The sequence below is a fragment of the Nannobrachium achirus genome (assembly GCF_963921795.1).
Source record: "Nannobrachium achirus genome assembly, chromosome: 2".
NCBI lineage: Eukaryota > Metazoa > Chordata > Actinopteri > Myctophiformes > Myctophidae > Nannobrachium > Nannobrachium achirus.
The window spans coordinates 73616992-73633222 of NC_137811.1; the positions used below are offsets into that span (position 1 = coordinate 73616992).

Here is a 16231-nt window from a genome sequence, read left to right on the forward strand (position 1 = left end):
GTAAGGTCATTGAGGGAAGGGGGAGTGTTACAGTAGTGCTATGGGTTTAGGTGGAGTCTGAAGAGGTGAGTCTTCAGTCCACGGTGGAAGCTAGGGAGTGAGTCTGTAGTTGTAAAGTGCAACAGGGAGTTTATTCCACAGTTTGGGGGCCAGGAGGGCAAACACAGAGATTTGTCAACTGGATGAAAACATGTCAACGGCAGGTTATAATATAGGAAACCTTTATGCAGAAATTGAGGCTGACATATTAAATTGTAATTGCATCGCTGCCCTCCATGCCCTCGGTACCAAATTATCTGATTGATTACCTAAAAAGAGTGAGCAACTCTCACGGCTATAACACTAGAGGGAGCACAAATAAGGATCATCTGGTGCCACCCATTTTTAAAACAAATATGGGTACATTCACCTTTCACAACACGGCCATTCAGGTGTGGAATGCTCTCCCCCCTTCCCTCAAAAAAACAAAACAAAAAGGCAATTCACTGGTTTCATTCAAAACTGGCTTAAAAATTCATCTGTTAGCACTTAGCAGGTCATATGAAGAGGTAAGAGATTATTCAGTACCACCGACAATAGTACTTCCATCCCAACCCCAACCTGTTCATAGACCTCATGGTTAGAAATGTTTTGATGTTGTTGTTTTTGGTATATGAAGGTATCTTGTCCTTCTAGTGAATGAATGCATGGGACCTGAATGGAAATAAGACCACATGGTCTTTCTTCAGTGTTTATCCTTTTGGACCAAAGTGCTTTGGCTGTACCCTTGTACTGTATGCATTTTTTATGCGTCTAATACATCAATCAATCAATCCATCAATCAATCAATGGCTGACCCTCTAAGGTTGACCAGTCCTCAACAACTATGAATATGAACACATTGTTTATTTCTATTCACCGGTGTTGTTTTAGTAGTGAGCCAATAGAAAGACATGTTTGAAAAGGCTTTACTCATGGGAGGTTATTCTGAGCTGTCAGTCACCTGTAATAAGATCTGTACATCCGTCATAACATTTCTTTACAATACGTCAGCGTGGCAAATAAAGGATGCGAAACACAATGCACCGAGTCAACGGATATTCTATTTATTTCTCATTCACACGCAAGTACAAAATGTATAACTCCCCACCTCTCACAAACACACACGCGCAGTCGCACACGTGCACACGCACACACACACACACACACTCCTAAGGAACGTTTGAAGAAAAGGTGCACAATATTGTTTAAACCCATCTAAGCAGAAGAATCATTCACTAATTGTCTCTATATCCAATTTAAACCATTTGATTTTATGTACCGGAGACACCATCCATATTGCCCGCTATGTAAGTGTAAGGATCAATTCACTATTCAAACCCCTTGCAGGATTAAAGACAACAAAGAAAGAACACCAGGTTGAAAAGAGAAGGTTTTACATCGGGGAGGCCTGAGGACTTTTAACGCACAACGTTATCAAGTTGCTCAGTTTCATCATACAGTGTTTCTCTTTAGTTTTAGTAGACCAGGGTACTAGACCAGTACCCTGGTCTAGTATGCTTAGACCAGGGGTTCCCAAACGTATTTGTCTCAGGGCATCCCATGAATATTTTTTTTAAATCCGAGGCACCCCTACATTATAATTTTCACTCCCAGCACCTTATATTTATAGCATATCGTCGTTGTCGGGTGGAAACCTTGTACCGGTATGTCCAAAACAGTTCGTTTTGTATTTATCAGCTATAAAATGTACTTAACTAGTGAAAACAGCAGATCAACAGATCTCGCATCACGAGATCGGCTGTTTTCACTAGTTTTGTGCGACAGTCTTGTATGATGAAGCAGGGCTTTGCTTTTACCAAAAGACGTAGGCCTACACATTTGAAACTTGGAGATACGAGGTTTCTGCCCGACAGTGATGATATTTTAGTGATTATGTTGCTAGGAAAACGTTAAGATAATAGCCATTTTGGTTAGAACTGACTGAAAATAACGTTGTACTTAAAGTTTAAAATGATACCAAATATTTTGTCAAGTGTCCAAATAAATTCCAAATATTATCAAATGATCTCGCGGCACCCCTGGACTGCCGTTATGGCACCCAAGAGTGCCCCGTCACCCACTTTGAAAACCCCTGGCTTAAGACACAGAACACAGTCAAATCTTCAGTGTTGATTATTCCATTTGTAACCACAAGAAACTTAACGATTATACCAATTTAAACTAGTTTTAAACTATACTGCACAGGACCAGTGGTTTCCAGTCCACCTGATCGCGTAAAATTATTTCCACTCTGACCGGATCAGAAACCCCCAAATGGTGCTGATCCCAGGCCAGGGTTCACATGGTTAAATTGACACTGAGGATTGTGTAAGTGTGACTGGAACTGGGAGCGTTTCAGGGGAGGCCAAGTGGGCGTGGTTCAGGGGAATCCCAGTGGAATGCTTTAGGACAGGGGTTCCTTCTCAAAGTGTGGTCCAGGGACCTTCTCTGGGTTCCAAATGGACCCTTTACAGGTCTAACTGTGAGAGTGTACACATGGAACCCAGTGGACCTGCAAGGGTCCATTTGGTTCCATTTGTACACTCTCAAGAGTTAGGGGGTGCTTGAAATTAAAACATTTGAGAACCACTGGTTTGTGAGATGCCCAGGGGATCGCCGGTGGTTCCAGGGGATGCCCAGTGGTTCAGGGGACGCCCAGTGGTTCAGGGGATGCCCAGTGGTTCAGGGGATGCCCAGTGGTTCAGGGGATGCCCAGTGGGATGGTGAAGGACAGGTAATCGGCCACCTCTCCCCACTGGGCTCTGAAGTGCTGGAAGATGGTGATCCAGGTGGTGAGGACAGCAACCCACAGAGACAAGCCCAGAGCCGAGCGCTTCACATCTGAAACACACACACACACACGGGAACAACAGTTAAACTAATACATCTAATCCAGTGTTTCTCAAACTTTCACATTTCAAGGTCTCCCCTTAACTCTGACAGTGTACAAATGGAACCAAATGGACCATAATGGGTCCATTTGGTTCCATTTGTACACTGTCAAGAGTTGCAGACTTGTATGGGTCAATTTAGACCCGCCTAAAGGAACTCCACTCTGAGCACCACTGATCTAATCGATTATAAAAAAAAGATATCACAATCACACCCAGTGTGAAGTGAGCAGTGCTATTTCATTAAGCGTCCTGCGAAGCTTGGCCAATGGGCATGCAAACAGACAACAATTGACCAATCACTGTCCGGACAGAGATGCCTCTCGAGCGTCTCCCTAGGGAGGTCCTCGCTGCACGTCCCACTGGGAGGAAGAGACCCCAGGGCAGACCAAGGACCAGATGGAGGGATTATACATCTCTCTCTACACTGGCCTGGGAACGCCTCGGGATCCCCCAGGAGGAAGTGTCTAATGTTGCTCTGGAGAAGGAAGTTTGGAGCGCTCTGCTGGAGCTGCTGACCCTGCGTGTCCAAATAAATTCCAAATATTATCAAATTACCTCGCGGCACCCCTGGACTGCCGTCACGGCACCCAAGGGTGCCCCGTCACCCACTTTGAAAACCCCTGGCTTAGACACAGAACACACAGTCAAATCTTCAGTGTTGATTATTCCATTTGTAACCAAAAGAAACCTAACGATTATACCAATTTAAACTAGTTTTAAACTATACTGCACAGTAGGGATGTCCCGATACCACTTTTTTGCTGACCAAGCACAAGTACGAGTACTTAATTTGAGTACTTGCCGATACCGAATACCGAAACAGTAAGTTAAGTTTCTGTACAAGTGCTTAAATAGTGTGTGGCGCTCCAAAATAAAAGGCTTTAAATAATTATGTTGTCATGCCTAGAGTGAGAGAAGGCGAAAACACTGTTCATTAGTTGAACTAACACACACAAAACTGTGTCTTGGGACTTTTGATATGTTGTTACCAACATATTTATGAAACAAAATGGTATCTGGCGCTGCCGTGAGCAATATCGGACGAGTACGAGTACGGCAAAATAGGCCGGGGCGGGTACCGATACTGCGAGTACCGATACCGCATCCCTGCTGCACAGTACCCGACTCCGGATAAGCGGTTTGTAGATGGATGGATTTTGCTGAAGGACTGTAAAGAGGCAACATATTTCGCTTGGCAACCGGAAGGTTCCCAGTTCGATCCCAGAGTTAAGCCCTTTGCACACAGGCGCGTTTAACCGCACGGATAAAACGGACAATATCATTTTTTGAAAAGAAAACAATGATTCTCTATGACCTCATGCACACCGGCTCCGAATTAGCCGTGCGACGAGTGGCTGCCGCCGTGCGTTTTTTTCTTGATCGAACCCAGTTCGATTCGTGCGTCTTGTCGCATGCGGTAAAAAACTCATCACTCCTTTTATGACTCCTTTTTGGATCCGCAGCGCCGATTCCGCACAGCCTTGCACACCAAATCCAATGTGTTTTATTCATGCCGCAAACGAAAAAAACGCAACTGTCCTGTGTGCAAACGGCTTTAGTGTGGAAGAGTCCTTGAGCTGAAGACTCTGAACCCCTAACTGCTCCTGATGAGCAGGTTGGTGCCTGGCATGGTTTCCTCTGCCATCGCCGTATGAAATGAATGTGTGTGTGAATGTAATGAATGTGTGTATGGATGTGTGAATGTAATGAATGTGTGTGTGAATGGGTGAATGTAATGCACCATATCTGTAGTGTAAAGCACCTTGGATAAAGGCTCTATATAAGAGCACCATCTACCATTCACTGCATGGCGGCAGGCTGGCGCCACAGCTCCATGTCACAGCAGGTGACACCCAGTGAAACAGTGACACCAGATCATTCTGTCTCCTCTGCTTCACTTCATGACCTTTACTGGTAAATACCACTACTATATGGAGCTATGTATTTAACACTGTTACTGAACACTCTATAGCAATGATTACTGTCACAATGTACAGTAGAGCTATTTAACACTGTTACTGAACACTCTATAGCAATGATTACTGTCACAATGTACAGTAGAGCTATTTAACACTGTTACTGAACACTCTATAGCAATGATTACTGTCACAATGTACAGTAGAGCTATTTAACACTGTTACTGAACACTCTATAGCAATGATTACTGTCACAATGTACAGTAGAGCTATTTAACACTGTTACTGAACACTCTATAGCAATGATTACTGTCACAATGTACAGTAGAGCTATTTAACACTGTTACTGAACACTCTATAGCAATGATTACTGTCACAATGTACAGTAGAGCTATTTAACACTGTTACTGAACACTCTATAGCAATGATTACTGTCACAATGTACAGTAGAGCTATTTAACACTGTGACTGAACACTATAGCAATGATTACTGTCACAATGTACAGTAGAGCTATTTAACACTGTTACTGAACAAACACTCTATAGCAATGATTACTGTCACAATATAGAGCTATTTAACACTGTTACTGAACAAACACTCTATAGCAATGATTACTGTCACAATATAGAGCTATTTAACACTGTTACTGAACAAACACTCTATAGCAATGATTACTGTCACAATATAGAGCTATTTAACACTGTTACTGAACAAACACTCTATAGCAATGATTACTGTCACAATATAGAGCTATTTAACACTGTTACTGAACAAACACTCTATAGCAATGATTACTGTCACAATATAGAGCTATTTAACACTGTTACTGAACAAACACTCTATAGCAATGATTACTGTCATAATTGCGACCGTCAGGTCGCAGTTACTATCAAAACCTCCACAAACTGTGAGTCCGTCAGTCAGTCAGTCCGTCCGTCCGTCCGTCCGTCCGTCAGTCTGTCTGTCACACGTCACATGTCACACTTTTGCCCTGCTCATATCTCCCTGGGGGACCCCCAGATGTAAAAAATGACCAAATGTGCAAAAATTACCAAATGACCACCCGAACGGGGCTGCTCACAGGGAATTCCCGGGACCACCGACTCCTGGTGCTCCAGAACGGATGCAAAAGTGGTGGCGCCCCCAGTGGAGGACCCCCTGCCACTGCAGCGCACATAAAATGCCGTAACTCGGGCTAGGAGCGACCGGGAGAGCCGGGGCCGGTACCTATTCGTCCGCCTCGGCGGCGCGGAGACCCCACCCCTCATTTCTCACATGGCCCTCTTCTAGCGCCACCATGTGGCGGATTCTTGCAAAACACATTTTTGGACACTGCTCCTACAATTTTTGCCCTAAAATCACTCAAATCGGTACACAGTATGTCTACACTCATGTCATCAACATGGATCTGTCCCATATAGCGCCACCTTCAGGCCGACTTATTAAAACACATTTTTGGACACTGCTCCTACAGATTTTGCCCTAAAATCACACAAATCGGTACACACTATGTCTACACTCAGCGCCACCATCAGGCAGATTTTTTTCAAACACATTTTTGGACACTGCTCCTACACATTTTGCCCTAAAATCACGCTGCGACCTGACGGTCGCTTATCTCCCGATTAGGGAGTCTTACTGGTATAGAGCTATTTAACATTGTGACTGAACAAACACTCTATAGCAATGATTACTGTCACAATATAGAGCTATTTAACACTGTGACTGAACAAACACGCTATAGCAATGATTAAGGTCACAATATAGAGCTATTTAACACTGTTACTGAACAAACACGCTATAGCAATGATTACTGTCACAATATAGAGCTATTTAACACTGTTACTGAACAAACACTCTATAGCAATGATTACTGTCACAATATAGAGCTATTTAACACTGTTACTGAACAAACACTCTATAGCAATGATTACTGTCACAATATAGAGCTATTTAACACTGTTACTGAACAAACACTCTATAGCAATGATTACTGTCACAATATAGAGCTATTTAACACGGTTACTGAACAAACACTCTATAGCAGGGGTTCGCGTCGAGGCCGAAAATCGACGCGTCGATCGACTTTTTTCACTTTTTTCCAAATTTTTTAACAAGCAATTAAAACATTTTTTTCACATCCCTAATTATGAGGGATTTTTTTTGTGCGACCCCATCAAAGTGAATGGGTCCCATGAATTTCTCCCACTCACGCTGATATTAAACATAATCCTAGGAAATTGTTTATGAACATTTAAAATCTAAGCCTCTGCTAAACCTGCAAGGGCTTGAGAATTGTATTGTTAGCTTCGATGGCTTGTGCTCCCCTTTCTTCTGCGACTTATTGCTGGGGGCGAAGCTGCTACCATGTGTTATTTTAGAGGGAGAGGACTCAGAAGAGCGTCCGACGTCCGTTCGCTTTACGCTAGTCGCAACAACCTCATGTTTTTAAAGCGTTTCTTGATTAAAATATATTCTTTCTTTTTTAGGTTGCAAATGCGCGACCCCAATGGCACCTTCCCGCGACCCCAGTTTGGGTCGGGACTCAAAGAAGAACCGCTGCTCTATAGCAATGTGAGTTAGTGAGCCCAGTTATACGCTGAGGAAGGCCCACTGGGCCGACACCTCTGTTTGTTTGCTGCTGCTGGGGGAAACCTTCAATAATCACATCAAGAATTCCTTCTAAAGTGAATGCTGGTGTCCTTGTTCTCAAGTCCATGGTTAGTGAGCCTGCCTGGGGAGCCAGAGCCCTGGGTGTCGCAGGTACGATTCCAGGCTAGGCCAGCAATGAGTCGAATTGTCCCTGAGCAAGACCCTAACTGCTCCCCTCCCCCTCCTCTGTGGGAAGCACTCAGCTGGGTGAAGCTGGAACTATCAGTATGTATTAAGCCTGTATCAGAGTCGCGTCCAGTGCCGTGTAGTCTTTTTGAGCGTTAACGTTGTAGTTTTATGACTCAAAAAGACTACACGGCACTACACCGCGGACCCGACTCTGATACGGGCTTTACACAGCTTGGTTGGATGCTTGATTCTGAACAAACACACACAATGTGAACACGTGTCATTTCGCACTACACGTTGCTCTCAAGAATGTTTTTTTTTAAACATTCGAAGCGTGAAATAGACGAATGCAGTGACCGAAAAGGTATTCTATCTGATCAACACTTCCTGGTTTTCCGAGCAGACCCTGTGGCGCTGGGCGGACGGCCAGCGCAACACTTATGGAATACTTCAACTACTCTAAGCATTTTGGTTCAATTCATTCAAGTAGCCGACTAGCCGTGTATTACGCAGCATAATGTATGGGATGATTAGCCAATCATTAGCTAATCATCCTGTTGGGATTTATTTCTCTATAAATGACCGCTGGTCCATACATTATCCCTTACATACAGCTATTTAAGACTTCATTTGAAAAAAAAAAACAATTTATTTTGAACAGTATAAAATAGTTACACCGCCTGTATTGTCCCTTGCAGACCATTGTATTGGAATCATAAGCTATTGAAATTGTGGTTTGTGCATAGCCAAAGTTCATACTGCCTCGTTCACTGTTCAACCTAACCTACCGTTCAGATGTTGGGATGTCATGCAATCAATATTTTTATTTTGGAAATAAATGGTGCAATGGTTTATCAGATCAATCTATTTAATAGATCATAAAGATTTTTTTTTTCTTATTCATGTACCGTACGTATATTTGTGATATATAAGTTATATAACGGACAGTAGTGTCATGTAGCAGTAGTGACTCAGAACCTCTGCTTGATGACCTCATTCCCCTTTAGGCTAGTGGTTACGGCGTTAGCTTTCCACGGGTTCGATTCCCGGTCGTTCCACTCACATGTCTTGATCTGCAGCTGTTCAGTGAAGGCCGGCTTCACGAAGGCCTCCCGGAAAAACCACACCACGTTGACCAGCCAGAGGAAGGGCAGGAAGGCAAACCCTCCTGAAAACACAACACAACACACACCTTGATAATACACACAACACAACACACACCTTGATAATACACACAACACAATTACACACACCTTGACCCATTTAGACCTGGTGCTACCAATACGTTGTTTTAACTTTAAGGCCGGGTGCTACGTCTGTCACATCAGTATTTGCTATACATATAGCAACATCATTTATTTTACATTTCTGGAATAAGAAATTGAAGGTTTTCAGAAACGCTAGGTTAGGTTTTAGAAGGCGTTTTCAGAATCGGCCTCAGGTCTATGGGATGCTTAAAGGAGTAGTTCACCCCCAAAATGCCTTTTTTTCTATTGATTAGTCATGCCATGGAGAGTAGAGTTCAATAATATTTTTTGGTTTTTGTCACATTCCTAAGACAAAAATTTGATTCGAGTAAATTTACCCCCATTGATTCCGAATGGGGACCCGTTTCGACCCATCCGGAACGAATGGGGGTAAATTTATTGTTATCACATTTTTGTCTTAGGAATGCGACAAAAAACTAAAAATATTATTGAACTCTACTCTCCATGGCATGACTAATCAATAGAAAAAAAGTCATTTTGTGGGTGAACTACTCCTTTAACACGCTTGGGAACGTGACAACGATTCTCCCCCGTGAAGTGCCGTTCAGGGATGTGTTAACTGGTTACCATGGTAACCGATAGCCCCCGGGAGTGAGCGAAGAAACTCAAAATGTTAATGAATATCGAGGGTTTTCCTAATATCGCCCTGCCTTACCGTCCAGTGACATCATCGTTAAAACAATTGTTTTGTTTGGATTTTATTTAACACAAGAACAATGGCTTCCATTATAGAATCAGGGGTTCAGGGACACTAAGGTCTAAGAGGCACTTGCCCGTCGGGCAAATACAGGTCATGTCCAACCTACATAAAGCTATGAGAATGAATATGACTATGGGTTCACACTTTTATACTTTTAAATGTAGCAAGCAGGCCTGGAATTTCATCATTTTAGGGGCGTGGCCTCTTGCCCTTTGGTGTTGTCCAATTGTTTTAGGGCACAAAGGCCAAATGCCAGGGCAGGAAGGCCATCGAATAAAACAAGATTTTAGTCCATTGAAATCATTTGTTGATTTTAAGGGTTGATAACCTAATCTGCAGTGAAATAGATAAATGATTATTTACAATCTGATCCATGCTCAGCCCTGCACCAATCAAAGTCACTGGATTGGTTTAAAGATGGAGACTCTGGGGAGTTAAGATTTCAGAATCTCAACAATAGACACCAGTGTCTGCATGACAAGAAAGAGACACTGGTGTCTGTCTACACAATGACAAGACAGAGGAGAAAGTGGTCCAGTCAGCTGGGGCATTAAGGCCACTGTGGCCTCAGGTCATGCCATTGGTTTGAGGGGCATTAAGGCCACTGTGGCCTCAGGTCATGCCATTGGTTTGAGGGGCACAAGGCCAAACTGAGGGGCAACAGCGGCCGTGGCCTTCATGAAATTCCAGCCCTGGTAGCAAGTTAGTTAAAACAGTACATTATAGGTAAACAGTGCTCTTAAGGGCCATTTATAGTTACGTATGGTTGATTTTGTGTACGTTTTGGGTGAGAGATTACGTACGGTAATTCCGTCGACATACATAGTTCCTCCTCTACGTTCTGTACGCGCCGACCGCTCTCCGTTCGGCCGCACGCCACATATTGCGCCTCGCAGTCGCAGCACAGAACAGAATGGCTATAAGCGAAGCATTTAGGCAAAATATTTAGAACCACAGAATTTCTAGACCTGACGTGATGTTCTGCTGTCTGTCGGCAAAGTTGCATCGCGGATTCGCGGTAAATGTAAAACTCTGCGAGAGTACAGATTTAACCACATATGGATCCGGACCCGGAGTAATTATAACAAGCCGCTGAGCTAATTAATCAGCTCTTGTGTGCCTCGTCTTGCTGACAGCTGTTGGAGGACGGTGTGTGTGTGTGACTGTGTGAGAGTTCCTTTTTTCCCCGTTTCTTGATACAATATATTTCTCATTGGGACACATAGTTTGAGAACTGCTGTCATAGATCAAAGGAAAAGTAATTTTCATCACTACTGCGCCTACGATTGACAACGGTGGCCGTGGGTACTTCTGGCTACGGATAAATCTTGTACGTTCAGTCCGTCCAGTTGGGTGCTGTCCGTATACGGAGCTAAATCCTCTGGACGATTACGTACCGGGAGATGAAACGGACCAAACGGAGTAAATATCTCTCCCCCTCCGTTTCTTGTGTATTCCTGCGGTTCTTATGTACTACTATGCATGGTACTTTATTTGACATTCCACAGAGCAGAAGACTCTAGCCACGTGCAGGTGTTTAGACAGATATCTGGTGTTTATAGAGACAGTTGCGTCCCTTCTTGCCCAGTCAGGCAACCTGAAAGCAAACAACACCTGCCCCAAAGTTGTATAGCAAACGACACCTGCCCCAAAGTTGTATTTACCTGCCAGGGGCAGGTGGACAGCACACTGTCCAGGGATAGAAAACCTGCTGATAATATGTTATACACATATAGCCTTATGAACTCACCTAGGTAATATTTTCTGCACAGGGTGAGTTTCTCCTCGTTCGGAACTCTTTCCAAGTTCATGACGATCGGTGTTTATTCACACAACGCCTGAAGAACAACAAATTATACATTATTATGAATACAGATATGACAATTCAACTCCACACAGTGTTAAGATACAATGTACAGTGTAGGCATTTATCCTCAAGAATGAGTCGATCAATATCAGGGGACAGGAGTTATGTTTTCATTCTGTTCAACTCTACAATGTGCGAACACAGCAGCAAGATTAGTGAACTGTTGTGATAAAAGAAGGCTAGAGAATGGACTACAACCACCCTAAGGACTACAAACCTTTGAGAGGCATCCAGACCTACTGCACATCATTATAAACAGAGCTGCTACCTTTAAACACATTTTAAATGTGAGCCTTTTTTTCCTTTACTATTATATATATACTATTGAAATCGTATTGAGAAAAAATAAATGCTGCTATTTGTTCCAAAAAGCTTCATACCCTATACTGACACAATAATGACACAATTCAATTCAAAGGAGCTTTATTGGCATGAGAAAACATACGTTTACATTGCCAAAGCAAGTGTCACAAATATAATAAAAACTGTTGAAAATGAGGAACATACTGTGTATATAGCCGCAAATTGCAACACTAGATTTTTTTATAATCGGATGAATCTAGGGTTGCAATACCTCCCATAGGCAGCCAATGCATCAAAACGTTATTTTGCTATCTTTGTATTAAACGACTTCAAACTCACCAATATTGTGGCTCTATGGAAAGCTTGGATTTTACTCTTTATATCTGCAAAGTGTTTGTTTCAGAAAAATCCACAGTAGACATGTTATGAGTTACTTTCTATCCAAGAAATTTGGTTCAGGTGATAATTTTTTCTAAGTCCTGGAGTTTGGAAGAGCTCGTGGAAAATCCCTCAACGGTCCTGTGACCACCTGGTTCTAAATGTCACATTATGCAGGAGGCAGCGGGACATGGCGTTATAGAAGACAAGCGCTTCCGAAGTTCAACACTTAGAAAATAAACCATGTCTGCTCGGATTTCTTGACAGAAAATAAATCATAACAATTATACGGTGGATTTTTCAGAAACAAACACTTTGCAGATAGCAAGAGTAAATTCCAAGCTTTCCATAGAGCCGCAATATTGGTGAGTTTGAAGTCGTTTAATACAATCAGATAGCAAAAAACTGTTTTGATGCATTGGCTGCCTATGGGAGGTATTGCAACCCTAGATTCATCCGATTATAAACAATCTAGTGTTGCAATTTGCGGCTACTGTGTATATACAGTTGGAGGGGGTACAGCATTGTGTAAAAAGAGCTGTCACATTTTATACATACATACACACACACACACACACACACACACACACACACACACACACACACACACACACACACACACACACACACACACACACACATTGATTGATTGATTGAAGAATTTATTAGAAGTTTGCAATAGAAAAAAGTACAGTTTCATGACAGTACAAATCACTGGTACAAGGTCAACTAAAAGGAGATCCTAGAAAGCCGAGGCTTATTTCCACAGGAACCACACTTTAAGTATCTCATATAACATATGAGATATAACATACAACATAACACACACACACACACACACACACACACACACACACACACACACACACACACACACACAGTATAAAGCTTTTGGAACAAATAACAGCATCATTTGTTCTCAAAATGCATTTAAAGGTATCAGCTCTGTTTCATACTGTATGTGCAGTAGGTCTAGATGTAATTCCATGGTTTGTTTGTCCTTACGGTGGTACACAGTGTGACACAGCTCTGTTATACAATGCTGTGTCCCCTACAACTGCATGTATACATGGTCCCCTTTTCCCACTGTTTATTGTGTTTTGAAACTTGCTTTGGCAATGTAAAAAATGTTTTCTCATGCCAATAAAGCTCATTTTAATTGATTTGATTAACCTCCAAAGAACAATCATCTGATCTATAAAAGACGTGGATGCCTCCTAGCAGCTAGTAGTTACCTTGTAGATTTAGATTATTATCACAAAATAAACATGAACCACTTCAGGACTATATAGGCCTACATATTGGCCGATCTACAACAAGATCACAATGCGGACGCATTGTGAAAAGATATTTTCTTTTTTTACACATTTGAAAACCTAAAATGGGACATTCTACATAAATGAGTACTTTTACCTTTGGTAGTTTATGTACATTTTGATGCCAATACTTTTATACTTTTACTCGAATACATTGTGAATTCCAGACTTGTACATGTAAACGAGTATTTCTATATTGCAGTATTGATACTTACTCTTAAAAGAAAATCTACCCACCAACACCCAAAACTCATGATATCAGCTGACCTGCTATCAGAGCTACACAGGCTACTGTTAGCTTAGCACACCAAAAAAAAACGAAAACAGCAGATCAACAAGCTCACAACGCGTCGCACCGCGACGCGTTGTGAGCTTGTAGATCTGCTGTTTTCGGCTAGCCGGCTAACTGCTAGCTTAGCATCGTAACGTCAGCTTCCACAACAAGATACTAGAAGCTGTTCTACAGAGCTTTAGTGACCTTGTTATCATTATATTTACATTATACCGTCTTTATGGTTAATATAAGTTAGTTGACAGTTAGTGTTTTACCTGTTATCTTTAACAGCAGAGAGTCAGAATGGAGAACAATCACGTCGACATCAACAATAATACACTGCAAACAGAACTAGAGTGCGTCTGGTCTGGTGGTGTTTCCGCTTCCGGCTGCTGGGTTTCCGCTTCCTGGAAGGAGGAACTGGAACCCATGTCATTATACCGCCCCCTGGTGGCAGCGTCAAAAGATGACCTCCTCGGTTTATTCATGAGTTTGTGTACACATTCAATTCAATTCAAATAATTTCATTTCAATTCAATTGAGCTTTATTGGCATGAGAAGACTTAAGGCTCTAACAGAGTCCAGGGTGAAGAGCTATTCACTTCACCTCGTTGTAGTTTCCTAGGGTTTGTTATGTATTTTTAGGTGATAGCTAGAAAACTACACCGCGGTGAAGTGAATAGCTCTTCACCCTGGACTCTGATAGAGGCTTTACGTTTACATTGCCCAAATGTCAAAAAAAGAATACAAACTTAACTTAATGAGGAAAGCGGGCCTATACAGTTGGAAGGGTTATACTATTGTGTTAAACTGAGCTATGTCACATTGCGTGGGTGTTGATTTTTCTCTATTCAATGGGGTGATCAGGGGCGCAGGAGGCATTTTAAAAGTGAAGGGGACACATCTGGGAGGTATGTGCGCGCGAAAAATTTTGGGGTATCCCCCCCACTTTTGGTGATATCCCCCCCACTTTTGCCCCGAGGAGGGGGGGACATATCCCCTCCACTTGAGCTGAATTACACAGTTGTTTTACGCAGATTTCAAGGCATTTTTTTTTCTTGTTACTGTATCCCCCCCACAGTAACAAGAGGAAACGTAACTTAAAATGTGTTGACAAACGAAATTGCATTTCCATTATGCATCTGTTCAAAGGTACTTACATTGTTGCTTGATTTAAAGAACGACGTTATCGTTTTTTGGTTTTTTGACTGAGAATGATGTGAGACTAGCCTACACACACCAGCAGCAGGTCCAGCACCTGCAATGACGGTCTCCTTCTGCCACTGCCTGCCTGCTTGTCACTATCGCGTTGCATTAATTAAACTCATTCAGAACAGCTGAGCTGAGCTGACTGCACTGCACTGGTGGGACTGTGCCTCTAGAGGGCAGTAATACTCCTTGAAATGAGAACTACTCAGGGCCCAATTAAGAAGGCGGTAATTAACGCCCGTGCTAAGGAGATACCGACTGCCGACGATCGCGTTTGACGCATGAATAACGCTCAGCAGCTGATTATGTGATTTGCGATGATCGTAATTGTGCGCTCACCACGTGAAAAATTATTCATGGGTGTGTTTTCATGGAAACGTGTGAGGAAACCGATGGCATGACCGCTGTAGGTACATTCACCAATCAGAAGCTTGTCCGTCATTCCATTTAACTGGCATAAAACCAGAGGATGGGGGGGCTAATGCTTATTCACATATCACAGTGATATCATGCTTGTAAATATCTCACACTCAATAAGGTCTGTTTTATTAGAACCGACATTGTTTGCGTATAGAGAAAAAAAGGCGAGAAAGAGAGAGAGAGAGAGAGAGAGAGAGAAGGCTATATTAATATAATACTTTTTTTTGTCACGTCCACATATCTATTTGTCTCTCTCATCTCATGCCAGCGTGTCAGTGTGACATAGGCTGGCCTTGTTGAGTGAACAATGGACGCATAGTGGCCTATTAATTAATAGGCTACGGAACGGCGGCCTCCTGCCAAAAAAAAGGGAATCTGATGGAACCAGTAGCCTAATTAAACGAAATAAAACATATCCCACCTGATTTAGTTTGATATTGAGTACAGTAATAATAAATACATTTCATTTATTATTTAGAAATTTACATTTGTAAAATTAGACCAAAAATGACAGAGATGTAAAAGAATAGGGCTGTTTAATTACTTAATTCAGCGCCTAGGTAATGGCAGCCAGACGGCTGCTGCATGTCCTTGAACTGTAGCACATAGGCCTACTGTACATGTGTGTGTCCGAAAAAAACATATTTAGACTTAAAAGCTGTCAACATGCCATGTATAGCCTATAGTGCTTCGAGAGCTTTTTTTCTTTTCTTATTTGGCTAAATTGGCATGACGCATCGCGATCAGCGATCACGCATCTATATGAAGCAAAGCAAAACTGCAGATTGATTCCTCATAGATCGGGCAATTATGAAGCGATTTTAAAAATTTAAAGAGCTCCTGAACACTGGAGGGGATATCCCCCCCACCCAAAAAAAGTGGA

General features: G+C 42.4%; 1 protein-coding gene across 1 annotated transcript; it reads right to left on the bottom strand.

Annotated features, from left to right (window-relative positions):
* Positions 1-1062: 1062 nt before the first annotated feature.
* psenen (presenilin enhancer, gamma-secretase subunit) lies at positions 1063-14112 on the bottom strand. The gene is made up of 4 exons (XM_080749237.1): positions 13995-14112; positions 11332-11419; positions 8677-8781; positions 1063-2862 (listed from the first exon to the last, which is right to left on the bottom strand). The coding sequence occupies exons 2-4, from the start codon at positions 11390-11392 to the stop codon at positions 2723-2725; spliced, it is 306 nt and encodes a 101-aa protein (XP_080605363.1). The 5' UTR covers positions 11393-11419; positions 13995-14112; the 3' UTR covers positions 1063-2722.
* Positions 14113-16231: the final 2119 nt, after the last annotated feature.